At 42.6% G+C, this 24,508-nt stretch overlaps 3 protein-coding genes across 4 annotated transcripts; 1 reads left to right on the top strand and 2 right to left on the bottom strand.

Moving 5' to 3' along the window:
* crtc2 (CREB regulated transcription coactivator 2) lies at positions 1 to 7,264 on the top strand. 2 transcript variants are annotated; one of them, XM_010873697.4, is made up of 14 exons: positions 1 to 256; positions 1,433 to 1,534; positions 1,673 to 1,789; positions 2,638 to 2,699; positions 2,795 to 2,863; positions 2,949 to 3,052; positions 3,207 to 3,280; positions 3,376 to 3,416; positions 3,509 to 3,744; positions 3,835 to 4,274; positions 4,421 to 5,314; positions 5,636 to 5,722; positions 5,833 to 5,989; positions 6,379 to 7,264. In XM_010873697.4, the coding sequence occupies exons 1-14, from the start codon at positions 83 to 85 to the stop codon at positions 6,558 to 6,560; spliced, it is 2,739 nt and encodes a 912-aa protein (XP_010871999.2). In that variant the 5' UTR covers positions 1 to 82; the 3' UTR covers positions 6,561 to 7,264. The 2 variants fall into 2 exon arrangements, with proteins under 2 accessions (XP_010871999.2, XP_010871998.2); XM_010873696.3 differs by having other exon boundaries at positions 2 to 256; positions 3,373 to 3,416.
* A 439-nt stretch (positions 7,265 to 7,703) lies between these two features.
* On the bottom strand, positions 7,704 to 15,059 carry glmp (glycosylated lysosomal membrane protein). The gene is made up of 6 exons (XM_010873695.3): positions 14,919 to 15,059; positions 12,454 to 12,729; positions 11,638 to 11,832; positions 11,160 to 11,378; positions 10,638 to 10,903; positions 7,704 to 9,127 (listed from the first exon to the last, which is right to left on the bottom strand). Exons 1-6 carry the CDS (start codon positions 15,024 to 15,026, stop codon positions 8,956 to 8,958), a joined length of 1,236 nt encoding a protein of 411 aa, XP_010871997.2. The 5' UTR covers positions 15,027 to 15,059; the 3' UTR covers positions 7,704 to 8,955.
* Positions 15,060 to 15,998: 939 nt separating this feature from the next.
* LOC105012686 (T-complex protein 1 subunit gamma) lies at positions 15,999 to 24,438 on the bottom strand. Its single transcript, XM_010873694.5, has 14 exons — positions 24,329 to 24,438; positions 22,703 to 22,764; positions 21,787 to 21,837; positions 21,630 to 21,692; positions 21,374 to 21,470; positions 20,431 to 20,548; positions 19,785 to 19,971; positions 19,544 to 19,693; positions 18,664 to 18,796; positions 18,465 to 18,546; positions 17,457 to 17,637; positions 17,003 to 17,248; positions 16,652 to 16,783; positions 15,999 to 16,541 (listed from the first exon to the last, which is right to left on the bottom strand). Exons 1-14 carry the CDS (start codon positions 24,354 to 24,356, stop codon positions 16,449 to 16,451), a joined length of 1,623 nt encoding a protein of 540 aa, XP_010871996.3. The 5' UTR covers positions 24,357 to 24,438; the 3' UTR covers positions 15,999 to 16,448.
* Between the last annotated feature and the right edge of the window lie 70 nt (positions 24,439 to 24,508).

The raw sequence follows: 24,508 nt of genomic DNA, 5'->3' as shown, positions 1-24,508 counted from the left end.
TAATTTGGTCTGTCTCGGGTTGCAACTTGTTCTCTCAGTGGCTTGTGCCCAGTTCACTGTACACTAATTTTGGTTAATTATTATGTTCATGGCTGGTACGGGCAACGGGGGATGCGGGGTTGGCCAGAGTCCAGGTTCTAGTTCTGGGTCCTGCAATCCGCGAAAGTTTAGCGAGAAGATAGCACTCCTCACTCAACGACAAGCGGAGGACACCGCAGCCTTTCAGGAGGTTATGATGGACATCACTTCGACCAGGGTGAGTCAAGAAACACAGGCCTACACGCGGTTCGTGTTAAAAAACAAAATCAGGACCAGCTATATGGCTGTTTAAAAATATTCAAACGCCATTGATGTTGACCACAGGATAATAAGAAGGCTTTGTTTTCACTTCTTGGAGGCGTCACAACTTCAGGCCATAACAAGCACCGCGCTCAATTTTGCACTGTACCGCTAATTCCTTGGTTGACAAATCTTAGAGTTTAATTAACTGTCGGTAAACTGTTCCAAAATAATTCGGATATAACCTTTATACGTATGTCTTATTTTGATTTATAGCATATTTAATTCATGCTTATAGCACCTGTTGATTTTCCTTACTGCATGGTGTGCAGATTGAGAATGACCTCCAGGCTAGAATTACTAATTGCGCTCTTGGGGTATCCGTATAATGGACTTGAATAATGTGTTAACACTTCTGGGTATGCCCGCGCTATTTATGGGGTTGTCTATTATGTAGGATGTGGACTGATTTGTTATTGTGGCCATAGGTGATATAATAGCCGTGTCCGTGTCCCGCTACACAGTTGTGAGGCAACAACTTTACAGTTCGAGAGTAGTGGAAATTATACTTTTGGGATCTTATTGCCTTCTGTATGATTTCACTTCAGCTTTCTGCTAGGATTTTAAATAATATGTTTGAAACATGATGTACGTTAAGTGCTCAAATGTAATCCTTATTTATAATTATAATATGCACTTTCCGTTTTAGATTTAGGCTACATTTCATCTCAATCCTTGCCAGAATTCACAAGCTCAGGTCATGTTAACGAACCACCATGCAACACTTTCCTTAAAATAGCAGTGGGAGATATTAGTCAGCTATACTCATGGTTCATTACACATTACACACTTTTAAAGTATGCAAGGGTCTTCCTCCCACAGTATCTGATCCCGATGTTCATGCCAAGGGTTGGCAGTCAGAGGGTATTCTTTCAGTCGCGATGGAGGCGACAGTTGCCTTTACTCACTCTTGCAGTTGCACTCGCATGGCGTATAGCAACTTAGTCACCGTTTTAAACCAACAAGTAGTTCCATTATAGTAAGGCTATTATAGCACTTTAGTGGTAATGCCATTAACTTGTTCTGGTAATCAGCAAAAACAAACTAGATGCTGTCTTTGCTCTTTTATCCGCTCACTCTTTCCTGGTCTCAGATTCAAGTGCAGAGAGCACGGCAGTCTCGAAGCCTGGGGCCCTTCTATGGAGGGTCCCTTCCCAATGTCAACCAGATTGGGAGAAGCACTTCAGATGTACAGGTGAGATTTATTACTTTCATATTAGTTATTATTACGTTACCTGCTACTTACAAACACACTGTGTACACTATATCAATTGTTAGATGACGCAGGCGACCTTAAGTAAAATGAACACACGTGTCTGTCTGACTCTGTTAGGGCCAGCTCTCCTGTAGTCCAGACAATGGCTGCCCCACAAGACTTCTTCATTCAATGGCAGAGCGGACACAAGGAGAGGGGCGGCTCAGTTTCCCGGTCAGGCCAAACAGGAGACATGTATCCTTTATGGTCCGACATGCTGTGACTAAGTGAAGTGATGTCACAGCTACTGTAATGTCTGTATTACTCTGTTGCTTGCTTTAGCCGCAGTGATACCCCAACCAGGAGTCGTTAATCCCATGTGGGGTCAACAGATTTGAAAATGGGACCATAAGAGAAACTGCGGTTGTAATAAAAAGATCAGTTCCTGTTTTCTTTTTGGCTTTAAAAGTTTTTATTAAACTTTGGATACAAAATATAATAACCCCATTTCTCAAAGATGAGAATCACAGTTGACAGGAAATCAGACTAAGGGAGAAACCTCAGCGTTAAGGGACACTTTGTTTTATTGCGGGAGAGGGGGCTGGTCAAACTGTAGATAAACATTTTAAATGCACTACCCAACATAAAAAATATTACCACTTGACCCTCCCCCTGAATTTCAAACATAAATAATATTACCACTTGACCCTCCCCCTGAATTTCAAACATAAATAATATTACCACTTGACCCTCCCCTTGCACTCAGTTTCTTGACCATAGCAGTGAATGTAAATAGTTCATCACTATATTACAATAAACAGGTTAACCTTTGCTTTACATCCACAGTAGACCACTTGCTATTGCATTTATGACAAGACGACCACATGGCTTTTGTGTGTAAAAATGTGCAATGGTCAAACGCCACTATTGTCAAAGGTTAAATGCTGATCTTTTACTGAAGTAGCAAATAGAGGGGATTATCTGCACACTATACAGTGCAGTCAATGCCTTGTCAGCTTTGTGAGCCGTTGTTTCCCAATAGTTTCACACCAAGGTTTTGTTTCATTAAGGGCAGTGTGTAAAGCCTTAACAGTCTCCCACAGACCGACAACTCTCCCTACCGCTCACTTCACCTGTCTCCACCACCCGAACCCAGCTGGAGAAGGTACGTGTGGGCATAAGCAAAACCATTACATACTTCTCACATAAAAACAAACACCAGAATACCTGTTTTTAATAACAATTCTGTAACCCAAAAAGGAACTGGTCAAGTAGCTCTCCTGTGGACAAAATCCACCTGATGCCCCCTTCCATTACACAACTTAATAGGTGAGCTGTGTTCCCGTGGTGTTTATCTGCTGGTCCTAAACACTCTTGCTTTCCCCTCTAAAATAGTGTGTGTGTGTGTCCCCAGAACTAACTCTGACTCGGCCCTTCACACCAGTGTGAGAAACACCCACACAGGGGACCAGTTGAGCCCCAACCAGCATGCTCTAATGTCACGGAACAGGCACAGTGGTGAGTCCACAATGTAGAAAACATACAGTTGCATTGAATAGGTCGTAGTATTTTGTTCACTGTTCTTGTATTACTCCTAAACTCATTATTGCCAACACCTTCCCTATATTAAGCATTCATGTAGATGTTTTTTGCACCTTTTCTGTTACCTCAGTTTTCCCATATCCAGTGCCCCCGATTGAGGAGAATGTCATAGAAGAAGGGAACCCATTAAGGAATCCAACTAAGGTATTATTCTCCTCTCCCATTCCACTGTTGCCATCTGCAAGGCTTAGGATTTCCGATACGGTGTAGTATTTTTATATTTTCATTTTCTACAGCAGGTTTCCACTGGAATGAAATCACACAAACTACCTGGTACAAAGTAAGTTCTGCTTTTTTAAATTGATATTTTCTAAAAGAATGTCAACCCCTGGCTTCTAACTGAACCTCTCATCCTTGGGGCACATTCTCCAGTGTCCTGTCTTTGCCAGATCAACAGTACGGTGCTCTCCTTAACGTCCCTTCAGTTCTCAATGGGAGTGGCTCCTTGCCTGACCTTTCCAGCCTGCACCTCCCATCCCCACAGCCAACAGGTTTGGACTATGACAAACACAGCCATTCTAGTTGCCTAATTACAGCCAGCAGCACCGGCCAACTATCTGGAACTTCCTCTCACCTTGGAGCCAGTGAGGATGAATTCCCCTTGCCAGGTCAGTTTGTTTCTGTGTGTTTGTGTGTGCTGTGCTAAGTGCTTAGTTCATTCGTTACTAATGTTGTCTGTCCATTTCCTGTGTCTGCAGGTCTCCAAGGCTCATTCAGTAACCCGTTGCTCCAGTCCTCCCACAGCAACCCAAATATTCTGTCCTCTCTTAGCAGCCACTCCCTTTCCAGCTCCCTAAGCTCCACCTCCTTGAACCTGTCACTCAGCAACCCTTCCCTCCAGTCATCCCCTAGCAACCAATCCCTGCAGTCGTTCCTCAGCAACTCTTCCCTAAGCGGCCAGTCTCTGCAGTCCGCCACCAGTCACTGTAGCTACAGCAGTGGGTTTAGCGGATCTCGCTCTTGCTCCTCTTCTTCCCTATCCTGCTCCCCGCGTCCATCTAGCCAGGCGCAGGTGCCTTTGTCAAGGAGGCGGACTCCCCTTAGCCCACTGGTTCTCCCAACTGGCGGAGAGTCTCGCTGGCTCCAGTCGAAACAATTTTCACCCGTTGGGTCTCCAACATTATCTTCCATAACTCAGGTATTTTAAACAACCTGGAATTGCAGAAAAAAATAAACGTTTATGTTAATAAACGCGATAAGAGGATTTTAATAGATCTCCATTTCATTTCACCGATCTCCATATTAAGACATTGTCCGATGTACTGCTCTTATTTCATTTCCAAGGGAGTTCTCCTGAACACCAACCAGTTACCAAAGGAGTCTCGGCCACCCGCCTATCCTCAACGCCAAACTCAGCCGGAGTATCGAGATATGCACGTAGGGCCGTCACAGCGGCAGCCTCCTCTGACGGAGGGCCTTCAGCAGCCCCGGCCGGAACACAAAGAACCGCCACCGCCACGAGGCGCGCTTTGGCAGCAACAAGACGTCTGCGTTCAGCATCAGGTCCTGCAGACACACAGTGTCCCGGCACTGCAGTACCAACAGCAGCACCAGCACCCGAATCAATTACGCCAGTGCCAGTTCCAGCAAGTCCAGACGGAAGGTCAGGACCCGGACATAAAACAGCAGAGGCAGAGACTGTCGAATCACTGCGAGAACCCAGTGCAGCAAAATCTACGACAGCCACAACAGCAGCAGCATCAAAGACCACAACATCAGAAACCGGTGTACCAGAACCTCCCCCACCAACAGCAGGAGACGCAACGGCCACAACACCAGCCCCACCCGCACCAGCACCATCCACCTCAGCAGGCGTATCAACCAGGTTACGGAAGACAGCCTCCGCAGCAGGCGTGCCAAAGACCGCCACGCCAAGCACTTCAGCAGGACGAGTTGCTGCAGGAGCAACTGCTCCAGCACTTTCAGCTCTGCCAACAGCAGCCGCACGAGCAACGCCGTCGGCATCCCCACGGTGCGTGCCTGCCGGCTCGGAACCTCGACCTGAACGGGCAGAACATTTCGAGCCCTCAGATGGTTCCCACGATGCAGGTGACCCGTAAGCATCAGACCCAAGGCCGGGGAAGGAGCTCGGCGCATCAGAAGGTGCATGGTCAAAAGGACCAGATTCAGTCGACGGAGATCTCCTCACAGATGAGCTCCTTCACGGACAACGACGATGTGAGAATAACGTTATTAGCATAATTAGCACGTTGTGTTTTTATTTAGGCTAGTGTCAGTGTGTGTGGGGTCAGTAAAGGCTAGATTTAGAGTTAGTTTTAAGGTTATGGTTGAGGTCAGTTTGAAGGCTATGTTTAGGGTCAGTTTGAAGGCTATGTTTAGGGTCAGTTTGAAGGCTGTTTAGGGTAAGTTGAGGCTATGTTTAGGGTCAGTAAAGGCTATGTTTAGGTTCAGTTTTAAGTCTCTTATAGATGCAATTAGATGTTTAGTCTATCAGTAAGGTGTGGTAATGATACACTTTTTATTTTTCTACCCTTTCAGGACTCTTCCGTTCTGGACCCTTTACAGCATGAGTCGTACATAGGCCTCCATCTCACCCCCAGCCAAACCCAAGCACTCTCCCAGCAGGTCAGACTTAAAACTAAGATTCAAAATATTGAAATTACAACACTGTTATAACTGTTGATTTTCCTCTTCAATGTCTCTGATCTTGTATGATTGTCCACATTTCTGCCCAGCTGGGACAACTCAGCAAGGAGCCTCTGGCAAGTAATTGTGGGGCTCAGTCTTTGGTGGGAAAGGATGGAAGTATTAACTGTGGGAATTGGGCTCCGAAGATGTCCCTCTACAGCCAGAACCAAAGCAGTGTTGACTGTCATAGTGTACTTGTAACAGGTAGGACCTGCTCCCCTCCCCTTGGCTGCATATTTAGTTACAATTATTTATATCTTTTTATTTATACTAATATTTACTTTGAAGTTAATGTCTCCCACAATGAAATCAGGAAAGTGATCTCGGAGCATCTAAGCTCTGTAGTAATCAACTGGAATGTGTTGGCAACTGTTGCATTAAATTAGGATACTTGTAGATGTTGTTACTTATTTTTCACCCAAAAATAAAAAGGGTAAAAAGTTAACTAGTCCCTAATTCAGTAAAACTTTGCACAGAATGTGTTAGTTGAATTTCAGGCTGTTCAGCTTTCAAATGCATTTACAAGCTGCAACACTTCCAAACTGATCAGAAAACAACTTTCCTCAATCATTTTCTTTGTTTCCCGCCTACAGGCCAAACAACTTATGAGGATTTCTCAAGTGTTCTGCCTATGCTAGGATTTGATGCAGACCCCTTCTCTTTGGATAACCCCCTTCAGATTGACCCCCTCGACCTGGAGGAGCTGAACATGTTGGCAGATGGAGACATGATCGACGACACTGTGAAAGGACACTGCTCTAACCTACTTAGGTGACCTAGGGAATTGCATGTCTTGGTGTCCTCTATTGGCAGCAGTGCCAACTGAAGATCGACTATAGCCAAATATCTGTATCAGGATCTCTTGCCGTGGGAGATAATTCAATTGGACATTCAGAGGTTATTTCTTCCAGCCTCCATATGATTGGTCCATGTCATTTGACAAACATGTGACAGCCTCACTTGACTTGCTAGCTGACTGCACTTTTTAAACTAATTATCGTAAAATTTTTGCCTGCAATGGAAAATGCACTCCAAAAGCTGGCATCCTCTGCACATTATTGTAAAGGTAGTAGATTTATAATATCTCCTGCACCTTAGTATTAATGTAGTTGATATATACAGATATTTACAGGTAGTTTGTGTAAAACATAATATTTTTGTAACTACATTAATTTTGTAATATTGAGGCACCAGCCCTTTTCGCTCTCTGGTAGAGAAGAAAAGTTAAATAAAAAAGGAATGTTATCTTAAGCAATGTAAACCACATTGTGTATATAAAATGTGGCCAAGAAACCAATTATATCTAGAAGTTCTTATTACTTCTTAAAGCTCTTATGACATTTATGTCACTGTGTTAAATAAAAGAAAAAGGAAACAGCTTGTCTATCCCTTTAAGAAAAAGGCAGTGGTTGGGATTAGGATAGTTACCATTCAGTGTATTTCATTTCATGAGATGTGAATTATATGCTTGCATAATGATGTTTTTGGTACTGGTGTTTGTGCATTTTATTTTGGCATTCAACCCAAAAATCAAGACCACACATTACTGCCTAATAGAAAAATACAAACATATCCTTCCCAATGCCATTTATTCTCCTATACAACCCCTGTAGGATTATACAGCTAGTTCTAAATATTTCTAAGAGAACCATTTAAATATTTTCTTGGAAACACTGGCCCTGAAGTAGTAACAATAACTACAATGTGTTTTTGTTTTACATTTAAGTCATCATTTCAAAGCAATTAGTAACTATGAAATTACACACTTCAGCTCAAACAAAATAATTAAAGATATATACAGGTCTTTGAAAAAATTAAGAAACCCCTGCACCTTTTTCTTTCCTTTTCAAAAAAGTTGAATAGGAAGGTTTTGAGTGAGGAACAGAAGTGTTCAATTTGCAGTGGTCTCTTAATTTTAACCCTTCTGTTCCTCACTCAGAACTTTCCGTTCTAACTTTTTTGGAAAGGAAAGAAAAAGGTGCAGTGGGCAAATGTTTTTCCAGAGCTGTAATTCTTGATAATGATTAGATTTCCATTTACACTGAGTATGAAATGGACCCAGGAAGAGTAGCCCCTACCTTAGCAACTGCCAATGAGGATCATGAAACTCAACCTTTCCTGGGAACCCCTAGCCTTCTCCCACCGTTGCTATAACCCAAACCAGCTCACTTGAATCAAGCATCCAAGGTTTGGATAGATAATTAGTTGATCCCAGGTTTATTTCTGGGATTCATTTCAATAAACGGAACTCCTGGGGTTCCCAGAAGAGATTTGAGGACCACTACTCTAGATGCATCCCATTACCCTAAGCACTTGTTTCTACTCAGTCCTCTTTCAAGATGTTTCTATCGTCCTTACTTCACCAGGTATAAGTCTTCTGATCAATGATCATCATATCCTTACTTATTCCGAACTCAACATTCCAGAAAAAACTTAAGATGAGTGCTCCAAGAAAAGATCAGGATATTGACATAGGCAATGAACAACACTGATGACCGTAACTTGTGACTATCTACACATTTTTGTTGAACAACAATGATAAGATGCTATTTTACCCAGTTGGAGATGGTACTCAATAATTTGTTTTTTAAAATGTACAAAATGAGTTACTTCATGATTTGCTGCAAAAAAACTTTCTCACGTGGAATGTTTGGTTTGGGATCGAAGGCTTTTGCATTCCCAAGAAACAAATAAATGCACTCTATAATTTGCTTATTTTTCCACAGGATGATTCAGCACATTCCTGATTGATTGGGTGGCCACATTAAACAGTAACCCTTAAGTGGTGAATTCAGTGCAAAACGTCATAAAAAAAAACATATATATATATAAAAAAAGGGGGAAAAGTCCACTTCAGTTGCCTGCTCAGACTGGAGTGAAAACGGACAGTAGAGGTGTTTCTACTGATTGCAGGGAAAAAATGGTAAGGGGCAGGACTTGGAGCTGGCATCCTTAGCACTGAAACTTCCAAATCCCTTTAGAATATTACTTCAGAAAAGGAAAATATTCTTGTCCCCCTGGACCATAACTGAACAGCAGAGCATGTAATAGTATTACTTTGACCAGTCGCTCCATTTCAAAAACAAAATAAAAAAATATGTGCCTGCGGGGCAACTAGTGGCACATTTCCATTCATTCTAACTTTAAAGTCCATGTATCCTGGCCTGGCCTCAGTTGATTGGCTGGTAGACCTGCACTTGGGTCCGGTTCTTGCGGACACACACACACACCACACCAATCAGGATGATTAGCAGGGGAGTTCCAAGCCCCACTGCCATGATGGCCAAAACCAGGGGAGAGAATGAGTCCACAGGAGGAGAGCCTAGCCCGACCAACACAGTCCTGAAGGAGGAGGAGGAGAAGAGGTTAGGGAATAAGAATATCATCAGTGTTAACCATTTTAGTATCATTTCAGGATAGTAGGAAATGGAGTCTAGGGAAACAGGTGTGTAGAGGGGTCCAGTCAGGATGTTGGACAGTCTTGTACCAGACTGCTACACTCAGTCCAGTTAGATGGAGATGGTTTGAGACAGAAATCTTAGATGATTGATAGTTAATGGGCTAAAAACGGACATTTGTTGAGGCTTTTTGCTAAAATGCACTACTGCCAGCAATGATATACACCGATCAGCCATAACATTATGACCACTGACAGGTGAAGTGAATTACACTGATCATCTCGTTATCATGGCACCTGTCAGTGGGTGGGATATATATTAGCCAGCAAGTGAACATTCTGTCCTCAAAGTGGATGTGTTAGAAGCAGGAAAAATGGGCAAGCGTAAGGATTTGAGTGACTTTGACAAGGGCCAAATAGTGATGGCTAGACGACCTGGTCAGAGCATCTCCAAAACTGCAGCCCTTGTGGGGTGTTCCCGGTCTGCAGTGGTCAGTACCTATCAAAAGTGGTCCAAGGAAGAAAAAGTGGCAAACTGGCGACAGGGTCATGGGTGGTCCAAGGCTTATTGATGCACGTGGAGAGCGAAGGCTGGCCTGTGCGGTTCGATCCAAAAGACAAACTAGTGTAGCTCAAATTGCTGAAAATGTTAATGCTGGCACCGATAGAAAGGTGTCAGAACACATGGTGCATGGCAGTTAGTTGCGTATGGGGTTGCGTAGCCACAGACCAGTCAGGGTGCCCATGCTGACCCCTGTCCACTGCCGAAAGTGACTACAATGGGCTCGTGAGGATCAGAACTGGACCACGGCGCAATGGAAGAAGGTGGCCTGGTCTGATGAATCACGTTTTCTTTTACATCACGTGGGTGGCCTGGTGTGTGTGCGTTGCTTACCTGGAGAACACATGGCACCAGGATGCACTATGGAAAGAAGCAAGCCAGCGGAGACAGTGTGATGCCTTTGGTAATGTTCTGCTGGGAAACCTTGGGTCCTGCCATTCATGTGGATGTTACTTTGACAAGTACCACCTACCTGAGCATTGTTGTAGACCATGTGCACCCTTTCATGGCAATGGTATTCCCTGATGGCATTGGCCTCTTTCTGCAGAATAATGCACGCTGCCACAAATCAAAAATGTTTCAGGAATGGTTTAAGGAATACAACAATGATTTCAAGGTGCTGACTTGGCCTCCAAATTCCCCAGATCACAATCCAATCGAGCATCTGTGGGATGTGCTGAACAAACAGGTCCGATCCATGGAGGCCCCACCTTGCGACTTACAGGACTTAAAGGATCTGCTTCTAATGTGCCAGATACACAGATACACAGACAGCACACCTTCAGAGGTCTAGTGGAGTCCATGCCTCGATGGGTCAGGGCTGTTATTGGCGGCAAAAGGGTGGTCATAATGTTATGGCTGATCAGTGTAGTATGTTAACTGTTTTTACCTACCAACTGAGATAGTTGGTGGTATTGTAGAATGGGTCTCCAGCAATACTAAAAGTGATGTTAAGCCCGGTGGTCTGACGCCCCTCTCCAAAATAAGCCAACACCAGCCCGGAGGGAGGACGCTGGGCTATGGCGACGGGGGTCGAGTGATGGCAGGGAGTTGCATCTTCAAAGACTGGTGAGGCCTTGCGGTAGGCCACAGGCTTCCACTGTGCATAGCTGAGAATAGGGGAGCTGGAGTTGCCAGGAGAGGATACCCACTGAGCAACCTGAGAGGAAAAACAAGGTCACTGTATTACAACATTACGTAGGGTTACAGTCTTCTGAGGTGGTTTAGGACACATGGTTTTAAATGGTTTAGGACACATTGGTTTAAATTATTTCTTATTTAACACAGCAATAACTAACAAAATACATAAACTATATGGCCAGCCATACATCTTTCTTTGAAATGTCAACACTGAAATACTAAGAAACATTGACTACATTGTAACTGCATATCTGAAATGAACACACAGACATTACCTTGAATATGGATGGTGTGTATTCGTCATCTATGGACTGGAGAACATTTACTCTGGTCAATGGATTGGTACTGCCCACAGATTGTAGCTCTAAGGAAAAGCGTGATCTGTTGGACCTTGGGGTCACGCCGTCCAGCCACACCCTCACCTGGGAGGAGTTAGCGTTGTGGAGAAGACTGGGCCAGCCTTTTTCTCGCCCCACAGAACCAAAGGCTGAAAACTGAAACAGGAAAAGATGTGTTGACCCTCTGCTTGCTTAACCAGGAAGCTAAGACCAAGATGAATCCCCCCCGGAAACCCGGACAGTGACTTCTATGCTCTGTTCGGGTTGGGGTTTTATTCAGATTATTCCTCAGTTTGCACTTCAACCCAAATACGATTATAGGACATGGTAACAGCATTGTGTCGAAGTTCACAGAATGCTACTTAAGTGAGATCTGAATCCCAACTGACTAGGGTAGACTTCTTGCCGAAGTTACCTTCAGACAGAGGGAGCCGTTGCTGAAGCTCTCACTGGAATCGCCACCACAAAGCAGCGCGGTGTGGGCTGTCGGATCCAGCTTCTTTCGCAGGTCCCCCCAGGTGAAGTTCTGCAGCTCATATGGCTGGAAGAAGCTGGAAAACGGCAGCAGCTCTGGCTCCGCTGTGTCGTTGACATCACTGTACTCCCACAGCTGACAAGAGAGAAATTACAAGTTGGTTTGCTGTTACATTTGGCTTCACTCTGTTTGCCCTCTACCAGTAATTAATATTCAGAATTCATTTTTATCATATAACTAAACCCCATCCTGTCATTCCTGATATTTGACCATATTGCTCCGACCCTTAAGCTTCCTGCCACCCCCAGTCTAAGGTAGTTTGTATAAAGATATGTAAAGCAGTACATGTAATGAGAAGATACATTAGAGCTCTTAAAGAAAATGGCATATGTGAATGTGCATGAGCTTGTCAAGTCAATTTATAAAGCACATTTAAAAGCAACCAGTGCTGAACAAAGTGCTGTACAAAGTTATGCAATCTATCGAAACGTACAACAATAAATAGAAACAAGAAACCAACAAGACAGTTAAGCACGAACGTCCCTAAACTGACTCGAACCCCAAAGAATGAAAAGAAGTTTTAAGACGAGACTTAAATGTCTCGCTGGTGGGGGATGACCTGACAATAATGGGCGGTTTATTCCACAGTCCAGGGGCCAGAACCGTATGGGTGAACGTGTATGTTCAAGCAGGAGTCAGCATGTACACTATGTTAGGCAAATGACAGCACTGGATTTAGGACTACTGATGCCTCACCCGGGTAAAGATGAGTGCGTTGCGGTGCAGAACCGTGCTCTCCGGCGTCACTCTTAGGCTGCCTGAAGCATTCGCTGACAGAAAGACAGGCCAGTCTACCTCCACCTTAGAAGAGGTGGAGTTTGTATGCACCAATAGCAACGCTGGCGCCCCCAGGCTGCAGAAGAGATAGTGCAGTGTGTCGTTCTGGCCCAGCGCCCGCACGTGAATCAAGCCAACGCCGAGGGGCGGTGGTGTCAGTGAGGAATTCAGACCAGGGTTCAGCTCCAGAGATACCTGGGACAGAAAAAAAAAAAGGATTCTTAGAAGTTCGGACATTATATCACAGAAGTGATTCATAAATCAATGCTCAGGTCAACAAACTTCTGAAAATCTGTTTTCAGGTGACTGGTTCTGCCTGTGTCACCTACTAGTGAGCACATCTCAAATGAGACAGCTTAATCCATAATCAATAAATACACAGGTTCAATATTATATGATTTCTTATGTTCAATATGAGTGGTATTCCATTGAGAGCACTCATTAATGACTATTTTGGTAATGGAATATTCTGTCGAGTTATTCAGAATTTTTTTTTTATAAATGCAAAACACTGCTTTTTATCACCAGCTAAGCTATAGTCTTAACAACTTATAACTGCTGACATATGCTTAGCACCAATATAACCCCCCCCCCCCAAATAAATAAATAAATCATATTGTTATAACAAATAAAAACTTTATTATTTAGATTGAAGAAAACCTTAGGCTACATACTTATTAGACTACAAAAATGCTTATTTTGCAATACACAATCAAGGTTTCAAATCTCTTTTCTTAATTAAAACAGAATTGACCTCATATTTATCTACAAATATTTGTCCCTAGCTCAAAGTAGGAAGAGAATGTGTGTGTGAGCAAATCACCTGCCTAGGTCAGTACAGCCACGTTCATTTAACCATGTATTTTATTTCACACATGCACACGGTATATCAAACATAAGTGAATTGGAAATGTTTTTTTGCATATCACACCCTCCCAGAGTGCGTGGGCGTCACAGCCAAGGGATCGTTGACAGCAACCATGGACCAATTAGGGTAAAATACCTGGTTCAAGGGCTGAACAACAGAAGTTCAGCTTTGGGATTAGATCCAGCAACATTTAGGGTACTGACACGCTAGGCCGCCCCATAAATACAGTGGTGTGAAAAACAATAACAAGACATACAGTATCTCACAAAAGTGAGTACACCCCTCACATTTTTGTAAATATTTGATTGTGAGATGATAATGGTATATATACATAAGAGTACCAGTGGCTAGATAATAAACAGTAGCATCAGAGTATCTCACATGTGTCTGTGTATATGTTCAGGTTATGTATAAACATGCAAGTTTGTTTTGTGTTACAGTTTCTGGGAAGAGTGTAGCATGTTTACATATAGTCATTTGAAAAGCAAAAGATAGGGACAAAATACAGATAGCCATTTCGTAATCATTGTCTTGTTTAACAGTTATATAGCTGTGCGGGGTCCTGTCAGTTACAGAATTGAGGCACTGGTACTGCATGCCATGCAGTAGTATAGAGAATTGTCTATGGTTTCGGTGACGGGTCATGTATTACTTCCTTCAGGGCCTTCCTCTGACACTATTTAAAGTAGGTGTTGACCGGCCGTTTAGCCTGGTGATGAACCTTGTCGTTTACACCACCTTCTGAAGAGTCTTCTGACCAAGGGCTGTGCAGTTGTTATACCAAGTGTCAAACGGAGGAATTTGAAGCCCTGTTGTTGTGGATGTAAACCATTTAGGTCCCTGGCTTAAACCACACCCACCACAATGGTTGTAATATAATATAGTTACCATAGGTCTAGGATCTACGGTACGGTAGCAAAAGCACTATGTGGATTTCTGAATGGGGTACATGCACAAACGTGGTCATCATTCCAAGGCACACAGTCCTAACTTATAGTTAGAAAGATAATTTGTTTAAGCCCTGAAAAACGGAAACGAGTAACCACTTAATTTCATCTCATAAAAATTTGCTGTTTTCTACTTAACACATTTTCTACTCATTTTTTTATTCCTAGTTTTTAGAAGTTTTTTTTTAATAACCAAAACCGCGAACTGCATATTTAAAATGTAACCTTTGTTTTGTTAACACAATCGTTGCCAATATTCCCAAACAAATACTGTACAGAAAGCAGCGAATGTTTGTTCATTTTCTGAATCATATTGCTGTTAACAAGCCCAAATGGTTTATATCCGAAATCATGTAATTCAAGAATAAGTAAAATAACATTAAATTACTTGCCATCTAGAAGTAAAGCACTGAGCAAAATACAGAGAACATAGTCTAAACAGAACAGCGACACATTACAATACAGTACTGTACAACTTGACAACATTCAGAAGTTAGCCAAAAAAGCTGTTAGCTGTTGTAGCTATCCACGTTAAAATGCATATATATTTTACATATTATCCAACTTACATTCCGTCGGTAATTTTCGCCATAGTCGATAAAACTAGAAGAAACCCTAATTGTAAAAAGCAAAAATGTTACATAAAAATGAATTGTGAACATCTTCGCAGCCATCATGATTTAGGTATATCCGTGGACTTACGATCACGTGCTTAAGGTTCTTTATTTTGGTCAGCTGATTAGTAGTCAGCTGACCTGATTTGCCAAAATCGGTTTAAAGATCTAGCAAACGTAATATTTTCCAATATACAGCTCCGGAAATAAGAGACCACTGCACCTTTTTCTTTACTTTCCAAAAAATTCGAAAAGGAAGGTTTTGAGTTAGGAACAGAAGGGTTAAAATTAAGAGACCATTGCAAATTCAACGCTTCTGTTCCTCATTCAAAACTTTCTTTTTCAACTTTTTTGGAAAGGAAAGGAAAAAGGGGCAGCACTCTCTTAATTTTTTACAGAGCTGTATATATTCTGTAAGGCCAACCTCATATTCAATAGTCATCAACTCAACATGGGTCATTTGAGTTTTGGTATGAGTTTAATTACACACATTTTATAAATAGGCAGGCTTTAACAGTTAAGAGGGGGATGGGGGAAAATATTTCCACCTGAAACAGTGGTAGAAGAATGCCAATTCACCATTTCCCGACTCCTCTATTTGCATTAATGTCCCAAAGGTTAGAGGATAAAACTGACAGGAAGAATTTCGACAGTGGTATGAACGCTTGGTGTCATCTTGACCTAAACTGAAATGGAGTTTGTGCACTTCAATACCAAATAATGGAGGAATGCCCAATTATGCCATGCATTTGTCAGACAAATTTCCTCTTAACAGTAAACTGGGGATACCTTGTTGTAAAACAGGGTTTTGTTAACTTGAATTTCACATTGGTTTTATTTAAATTTGGAAAATGAATTAATGTCACAAATGTGAACCTTCACTTCTGGGTTTATTGATCCTCACCGCCATGGAAGACACCCTCTGAGTTGTCAACAACATGCGACAAATGGTAAACCAAAGAAGTTACTCAGGGCAACAACCTGGTTTGGGATTCAAGAAATCACATTTACAAACACACACCAGCAAACGCAGACCAATGTCTTTTGTATTTTTCATTTATTCAGGATGATTCTATCACAGGTAACAGCCCAGGGAATTGGTAATGGAGGGACATGGTGGAAGAACCGGATTCAGAACCAGAGTCAACCTTGTTAAACAACAACACAACCTTTCTTATAGAGAAGGCTTATCATTCACTGAAACACTTCAAAAGGACCTTCAAGGGAGGACGTTGTACACCAAATTATTTTCAAGGTCTACAACCACTTCCATCCAAATAAATACCTGCAGTCAGAAGCTGAGGTACACCTTGGTCCCGGGAGAATGGTCCCATCTTAAGCCATATATACACGAATACAGAATCACACACAAACTCGTGTACCTTGATACTGACAATGCATTTTTGCAGAACAGTAGTCATAGCTCAGATGGACCAACCCTCCATTACCCTCTTCCTATTGGTTCCCAGGCATGCTCATCTCCCTCTACTCAGCACCCTGTCCTCCTCCTGTCTGCTCATCTCCCTTCTTCTTGTGTCCCGAGACGATGTCGTCGATGCGCAGCAACAAGATGGCCGTCTGCAATAAGACAGTGAATCAGTCCAAGGAGTCAAGTGTCACATTCTAACAAAATGTACCAAATAAAAGCTTGTGTTGTGTGTGATTCTTAATGTATGATTCAGAATCACCTCTATTGCAGTCTTGTAGGTCTGAGCCTTGACCGCCAGTGGCTCCCAGATGCCCAGTGCGGTCATATCTGCTAGGGTGCCGGTCTCTCCGTTCACCCCCCATGACACACTACCCTCCTGGGTGTGCTTGGCCTGGGAAGAGGTATGAAGCGAATAAGTCATTGCAATGTCAAACAAGCTCACACACACCTACTTTATAAACTTTGTCACCAGGGCCGGCCCTAGGCGTAAGTGACAGACGGCCGCTAGGGCCCTGACCACTAGGGGAGAGAGGGCCCCCAAATACAATTTTGCTTAGGGCCCCATAAACATAAGGCCGGCACTGTTTGTCACTCTGTTTGTCGCTCTTACCCTGAGGGAGGTGAGCACGCGGATGGTGGAGGCACCACAGTTCTGGATAAGGGTGCGGGGGATGACCTCCAGGGCCTGGGCCAGGGCACGGTAGGGCCACTGCTCCACACCAGTGAGGGCCTTGGAGCGCTCCATGAGCCGCTGGGACACAGCCATCTCGGTGGCTCCGCCCCCAGGTAGCAGGTAGGGCTCCAGCAGAACGTTGCGGGTCACCTGCATGGCGTCCTGAAGGTTACGCTCCACCTCCTGAGGGGGGGGGGCAGATTTCAGAACATTCAACCACGAGTTTGAGTCAACATTCCTTTGACAGGGTACTTATAGAACAAAACAGGCTGTAGATAAAGGAGTGGGGGAGCTCATTTCATAAACATTCACCATCTTACCGGTCTTTTAGCAATTGGTGTTTGCTGGGCATAGTATTTCTTAATTGATTCTCTAGTTTCTGGTGACTTACCGCTAAAATTTCCTTGCTAGCTCCTCTCAGCAGGATGGTGCAGGCTTTAGGGTCTTTGCACTCTGTGACAAAAGCGAAGTACTCATCTCCAATCTTCTTGATCTCAAACAGGCCCGCGCCCAGGCCAACGTCCTCCTCGCGCAGCTCTTCCGTACGACTGGCAATGTGTGCGCCACACGCCCTTCAAAAGTCACACGGGAAAAGAGGACTGTTAGTTGTATATACTGTTATTCACCAGGAGTAAGAATACACAATGAAAATAACTGGTCATTATCTATGTACATATGAGTACTACATCGCATCAAGTACCCACATATCCCCACGGTTGACCCAGGGATGAGAAAAAAAAAGCTGCCTGACAGATACTATTTAATACCAAGATAGTACTATTCTGACAAATCCAGAATAGTCTTGTGTTGCCAGATCCTTCATATGCACAACAAGGTAGAAACAGGAGACTCTTGTAGAAATAATCTAACAGACAAGTAGCTGGAGAATGGAGAAGGGAACTGTCCAGTATTTACATGGTGCTGAAACTGTACACATCTTGTCCATTTTCAGATACATAGTAATTACTTGAAGTGTATTTTCTTTGGCCCCTAGATCACACAAAAGGGCCGAACATATTGTAAAAACTAAAAGGGAATTATTAATCAGGCCTACAACATTAGGGAAAACAGACCCGGCCATTCAGATTCTGCCATTACACTCCTGAAGTTCTTTATACCCAAACACACACAAATGTTGTTGTTTCTCAAATGTTGCCTGTCATTAGCTTGCCATAAAAGTCAACTCTTTTCATAACGGCAATTCTGTAAAGCAGCTAATATTATCTAGGTATATTGTGTCACTATTTATTCCAAACAAACAGGATTAGAGAGCCTACCCGAATATAGCCCCACCTACAGAGCAGAAATATTACAGTCACTAACATGACAACATGCAGAAAAACAACATTTGATTTGTCCAACAAATCAAACTATTGATTTTAAAGTGTATTGGACTTACCTGCTGATCCTGTTGTTGTCAGTCTTTCTGACACGGCGAATAGCTGTGATGTTAGCCTTCATCAGGTAGTGCTGAGCCAAGTCTGAAGAGAGAGCAGCAAAACATAAGGACAACCGTTTCAACCCACAGTCAAGGCCTAAACTTTATCCAAGAACGGTAGATTTTGCCACTAGCACATAGAATATTGTAGCAGTAGTACCAGAGATGCCCTTCTCTGTGAAGATGAGGTCTGGCTTGAGGCGGATGATGTCTTCACAAATCTGCTGGATGTACTCTTCCTCCATTTGCAGGATGCGCGCAAAGTCCTCCTCACGGGTGATCTCAATGTCAGTCTGCAGAACAACAGACATGCTTAAATAACAAACCGCACTAATGTGGACAAGTGCATATTTCAGACAACAACCAACATATTGATTTGCTGATGCCTTTTCCAGTCAACCGGTTCCTCTCCATCGTCCTCTCTGCTGAGTGCCAATTTCAAAAATTACAGGTAAGTTACTGTTTCATACAAAAAAGAAAATGTTGCATACATGGGTGTAATTAAGGTTGTAACCAGCAAAGTTTTTGTCTATCCTGAACCAAAAACCATAAATAGATGCGTACTTCGAAATTTTACCAGAAATAGTCACAATACAACCGTGAACAGTTACATTTTAGGCTTACTTTAATGCAGCTACTGAAGGTTGTAGCCAGTGAAGTTATCTATCCAGGACAGATCCTAACACATAATTTACATTGACTGTAACAAGATTCGAACACGGAACCTATTGGATGCAGGTCCGCATCTCTAACCACTATGCTATTTAACAAGGGGTAGTCAGTCAGTCAGAGACATTCGCTCTTCTCGGCCAGCTCCGCTTACGCGGTCCGGCAAAAACACCTGCATTAAAATATCGACCATAAGCCTTCTGGACCCCATCAACTACACAGACTTCCTATCACATCGATTATAGGAGATCCATGTAGTTGGTTCATTGGTATGAACGCGTGTTGACAGCAGATGGTACTGCATTGTGTGGTTAATCATACACAGGACTGCATGCTCTTCTGTGTGCGTGGCTCCATTCGTTTGAATTTACCTGGCTCTCTCCCTTCTTGTATTCCAGAGAGCAGTCCAGCAGGATGATACGGGGGTTCTTAATCATTCTGCGCATGCGCGGGTGGGTGACGTCCTTGTTCACCATCACACCCCTCAGTACACACGAGTCCTCAATTATCCCACCGGGAATCTAGACAAACAGGGAGATTCAAGTTGATAATGACGCCGATCTGATGTTGAACTCGGCCCGCAGGGGAAACGTGACAGACACGTGTCCTTACCTTCTCTACTTTAGCGTATTTCTTGATGTCGATCTCCTTGCGTCCGTTGTCCTCCAACTCCACGGTTTTGACCGCGTCCAGGGCAATACTGCAGGCCATGTCAGACCAGTGGCTCAGGGCCTTGGTGTTAATGGCAGAGTTGATGATCTTCAGCATCATGGCCCTGTCATTCAAATCCACCGGGGTGCTGTGGGTACGAGGGTGGTTAAAGAACTCGTGAGTATGAAAGCAGTGGTCACCTGAAACGCGCAGCGATTAGACAAGTACTCAGCTCAAAGCTCTGCACTTCATATAAATGGATGTATCAATATTCTGTGACGGCCACTGAATTTGGGATAACGGTACTTTGCAAACCAAATAAATGTTTACTGTAACACAAATAAATGTTTACTGTAACAAAGTCATACTTTTATTAGCAAAGCATGGGTACCCTATTGTTAGCCCTACTAGTAGTGAGCTGGCTCGCTAGCTAATGGGTACTCACATGGGGTGTAACAGAGACACACATGCAAGTGGATAACGGAACACCCTGGACCAGATCCAATGCAACAGCTTTTGCGAGAACATTTATCGTTCCCAGCAGCCCTAGTATCAATGTCAAAATCTAAATGATTAAAGGGTTGTGTGGTAGACACATGGGCCGTACCTGATATCCTTAAGCACGTTGAGCATGTCATCCATAGCGTTTCTGTAGGCGCTGATGATGACTGTCGGGTGCATCTGCTGCTCCAGGAACTGCTCTGACACGGACAGCATCTCACCCGCTGGAGAGACATGCATACAATCAATAATCACCTCTCCGAGAACAAGACAAACAGGATTATTAAGCTACGTATAGCTCTAAAAGGCTACATATAGGAAAACTGTCTATGTGCTTGTTCAGAACCAAAGAGTTGCACATCTTGACCAGTGATCAGAATGGGCATGCAAATTGAGGTGTGCCATCTTAATTGCTGTTGAGAAAGCACCCATTTATTCTGGTTTTGATTGACAAAATCAGATTACATTTGAAAAGGTATGTACACCGAAAATGTGTCTTTGTATATTCAGACACGGATATTTGAGCTAAATTATAACCACCTTCATTCATAAAGCTAACCAATTTTAACAAAGTCATAAAAAACATGAAAACATTTATGCAATTAAATCCACAGAACATTTATTTTATAGTGTGGAAAACATAAGTACATCCCTAGCTTCATTGGCTAGTATTGGTCTTTTTGCTAAAATAACTTAATATAGCAGTTACTAACCCTCTATTAGCCTCTTGCATACACTGGAGTGAATTTTTGCCCACTCTTTACAGTACTGCTTTAATTGGATCATTTCCAAAGACTGTCTTGTATGACAAGTCCCCTGGCACAAAAGGTAATCTTCACAACCATGTCAAACTCTACCTGGTCAAAAATGTATACACTCACTACTGTAAGTCGCTCTGGATAATGGAATCTTTTTTTGAAACCTTAGTTTTACAAGTAATGTACATTTTTTTTACTGGTTACCAAACTCAATTGAAGCAGGAAAAACACAAGTTAAATGTTAATCTGGAGCCCTGCCTGGCGTTCAGTGTTAGGCACGCCGTGACTCACCCAGGATGATGACAGACGTGGTGCCGTCTCCCACCTCCTCGTCCTGAGTACGGCTGATCTCAATCATGGACTTGGCGGCCGGATGCTGAACTTGGATCTGTTTGAGGGGTCAAAAGAGGATGAGATATACTTGCGAGCTAGTCTGACCCTGGTTGTACATGCTGAAACAGACTGAATGCAGCCACTTTGCACAGCATAGATATTTTCTGAATTTAAGTAGATTGTATGGGAATCAAGGCAACTACGTTCTTCTCACCTCTCTAAGAATAGCATTGCCATCGTTGGTCATTACAATTCCACCCATGGGGTCCATCAGCATCTAAAAGACACAAAGCAGGTCATGGTTTCAGATACGTCCTATTATAAAGAATTTAGACAAGAGTAACACATTCATGCAGAAGAAAAGCACTGACCTTCATCATGGCCCGTGGTCCCAAACATGTTCGGATTACATCTGCAATTGTCTATAACAAACAATAATAGAATATCGAAGATCAACATTAAACGACAGACCTCGGCCTTATTGAGCCCAGCAAAATATATTGACAGAAGAAAATCCATAATGCCAGTTCTTCAATTGGTAGGGCACGCCAAACACCTTAATATTTACTAAACAGATGTGGTGGCACCAGCTAGGCCCGCACGATTTGGATAATATATTGAATCACACAACTTAACGAATACTGCAACTACTATTCTGATTTGCAATTTTCAAACAGCGGTGTAGAAGCCGTAGAAAATCTCAGTTGAAAATAGAGATCATAGCCTATGTAATGTGCCATTAAACGGAATAAAAAACTGTTAAGTGCTTTTGAAATATTTAACACTTATTTACAAAGGGGCTGCCTGTGTCAAAACATTGAAGTATACACATTTAATGAAATGGCGTTACATGTTTGTGCAGTTGACATAGCTAGTTGAGAAAAATGTTCTCCCTAAGTATGTTTGTAGGCACAGACCTTGAAGTCAGAACTGAAAAACCATGCAGTTGTGTGTGTGGGGAAATATCCTAGTGCCACTTGCTAGCTTAAAGCGGACATCCCAGCTGAGCGAGTCTCTAACAGAAATGAAGTCTGGTAAACAATAAAGAGCCCAAGGGTCTTAAAAACGAACTCTGCAAATCAATAAGGCTGTGCTGCTTTCTAACTTATTTTGATTGCTGATTACCTGTATTTATAAACTCCAATCTAGCCTGATTTCAGATTTATTCATAAACAGAATTAGAAAAATCTTTGTCCGAAGAACAGGATATCTTGATCAGTATCCAAAATAATCCCATCATAGTTTGCATTTAACCACACCCACCGAAGACAAAGAACGAGACCTCACCTTGGCTGCAGAGATGTTTCCTGTCTGAACCTTACGTCCAGACTCCCTCTTTATATTCTGGTCTGCAGAGGTACATACAAATAAAGTTTAACCTGCAGATCCGTGTAAAAGAAGTGCTGTAAAACCCCAACGAACTGTTAACAGCAATTAATCTCGTCAACAGTAGGATCCAACCTGCTGACCCCCCATTAGCAACTTAATTAAACATTAATTATTTAACTATTAAGAGTGTGATCCATTTTATAACAATTTCCTGTACTATGTCAGTTTTAATATATGCTCAAAGAGGTCCATGTCCAATTTCAAGTGTTTTTTTAATATATTTACACAATGGCTTTGGAGTCCATGAAGACACATTCATCGCTCTGCTCTGTAATCTAACAATGTGCATGCTTCAATCACGTCCTTTACTAACCTCTCAATGCCCAAGACGCATAAGCATCATTATGACCTGAATCACTTTGAAGTGATGAAGATCATGAGAGACAAGATTGTCGTAACCTTGATGTATATCAGATATAAATCAGTGTAAGTTACTGCAAATCTTTGGTAAGATTGAGAACAGTTACAACTACCCACTAAACCTAGGTTATTTAAAATCTCAAATGTTTCCATAGGATCACCCTGTAAGATCATTTCATTTTGTGAGTAATACTGTTTTTGCTCCCTTGAATTTCCATATACTGTAGTTCCTTATTATGATTCCATATGGTAATAACCTAATATACATGGGTAAACTAAATTCCACACCAGGAGTTGAGCAGAGATTGGTGTATGCTAACTGAAGACACCCGACACAAAATGTAGTAATTATTACTGTAATAACTTTTCAGAACCAAATAGCCCAGTCGCATGCATTTGCGCTTCAGCTACTGTAGGGCATACTTGAGCTAGCTATTTGTCTCCAGTGTGGATTGGGGGTCTATTATTTTAGAAGGGTGATAATGCATAACTACACTACTGTAATGTTTCAGTCCTAAATATATTCACACATACTCGGTAAAGGTACTGTGCAGCACTAGTCAGCTACAATAGTTAAATAACGGTAATAAAGGAGCAGTATGGTAGTGATATTGACATGCCATGGACACTCCAGCCAGGTTTGTAGTGAATTGATTTGAGCCTTTTTCCCAAAACGATGGGCAGGGTTCTATTGAGATAGCTGGACCAGTAACATTCACTGGATACATGTTAAAGAACCATTGCATTTGTTAAAATAAATTAGATCTAAGATTTAATCTAAAATACTGTAACATCAGCAGAATTCACTTACAAATCACAAAAAAATAAAATGTTGAGCTGGGTAATATTTATAATACAGGCCTACTTAAAGCCAGCCAGAGGGATGGTGCATCTGACAATGCGAATACAGTGCCCGTTAGCCTACCAGTTAGCTCATCTGCTAATGCTAGCTAACACCGTCAGTTACAGGCAAAGGAAGCAAAGCACATGCTTTGTTGCTGACACTGTCAGAGGCTAGCGACCGGCATTAGCTATGCAGCCTGTATTGGCCGCTCATTTGGATGTTACAAACGACATATACAGCCAAAAAAGTTCAATTTACACAGAAATCAAAGTTCAGATCTTAGCTAGATTTATCGTTGCTGTTGCGATTAATTTACTTACTCAGCACTAGAACCTGTTGGCCCATCATTTCGACAGCGTGTATGGGACAACAGCCTGGAACCTTCTGGGAAACACGAGAGGAAGGAGATCCACATGGGGAGGGCAAGAGTATAGCATAGTTCCGTTGTGTCAACCAATATACTTCGAGAAAATATTGATGTACTGTGACTTCCACCAATA

The sequence above is a fragment of the Esox lucius genome, chromosome 10 (assembly GCF_011004845.1).
Source record: "Esox lucius isolate fEsoLuc1 chromosome 10, fEsoLuc1.pri, whole genome shotgun sequence".
NCBI lineage: Eukaryota > Metazoa > Chordata > Actinopteri > Esociformes > Esocidae > Esox > Esox lucius.
This window is presented reverse-complemented; position numbering and strand designations above follow the sequence as displayed.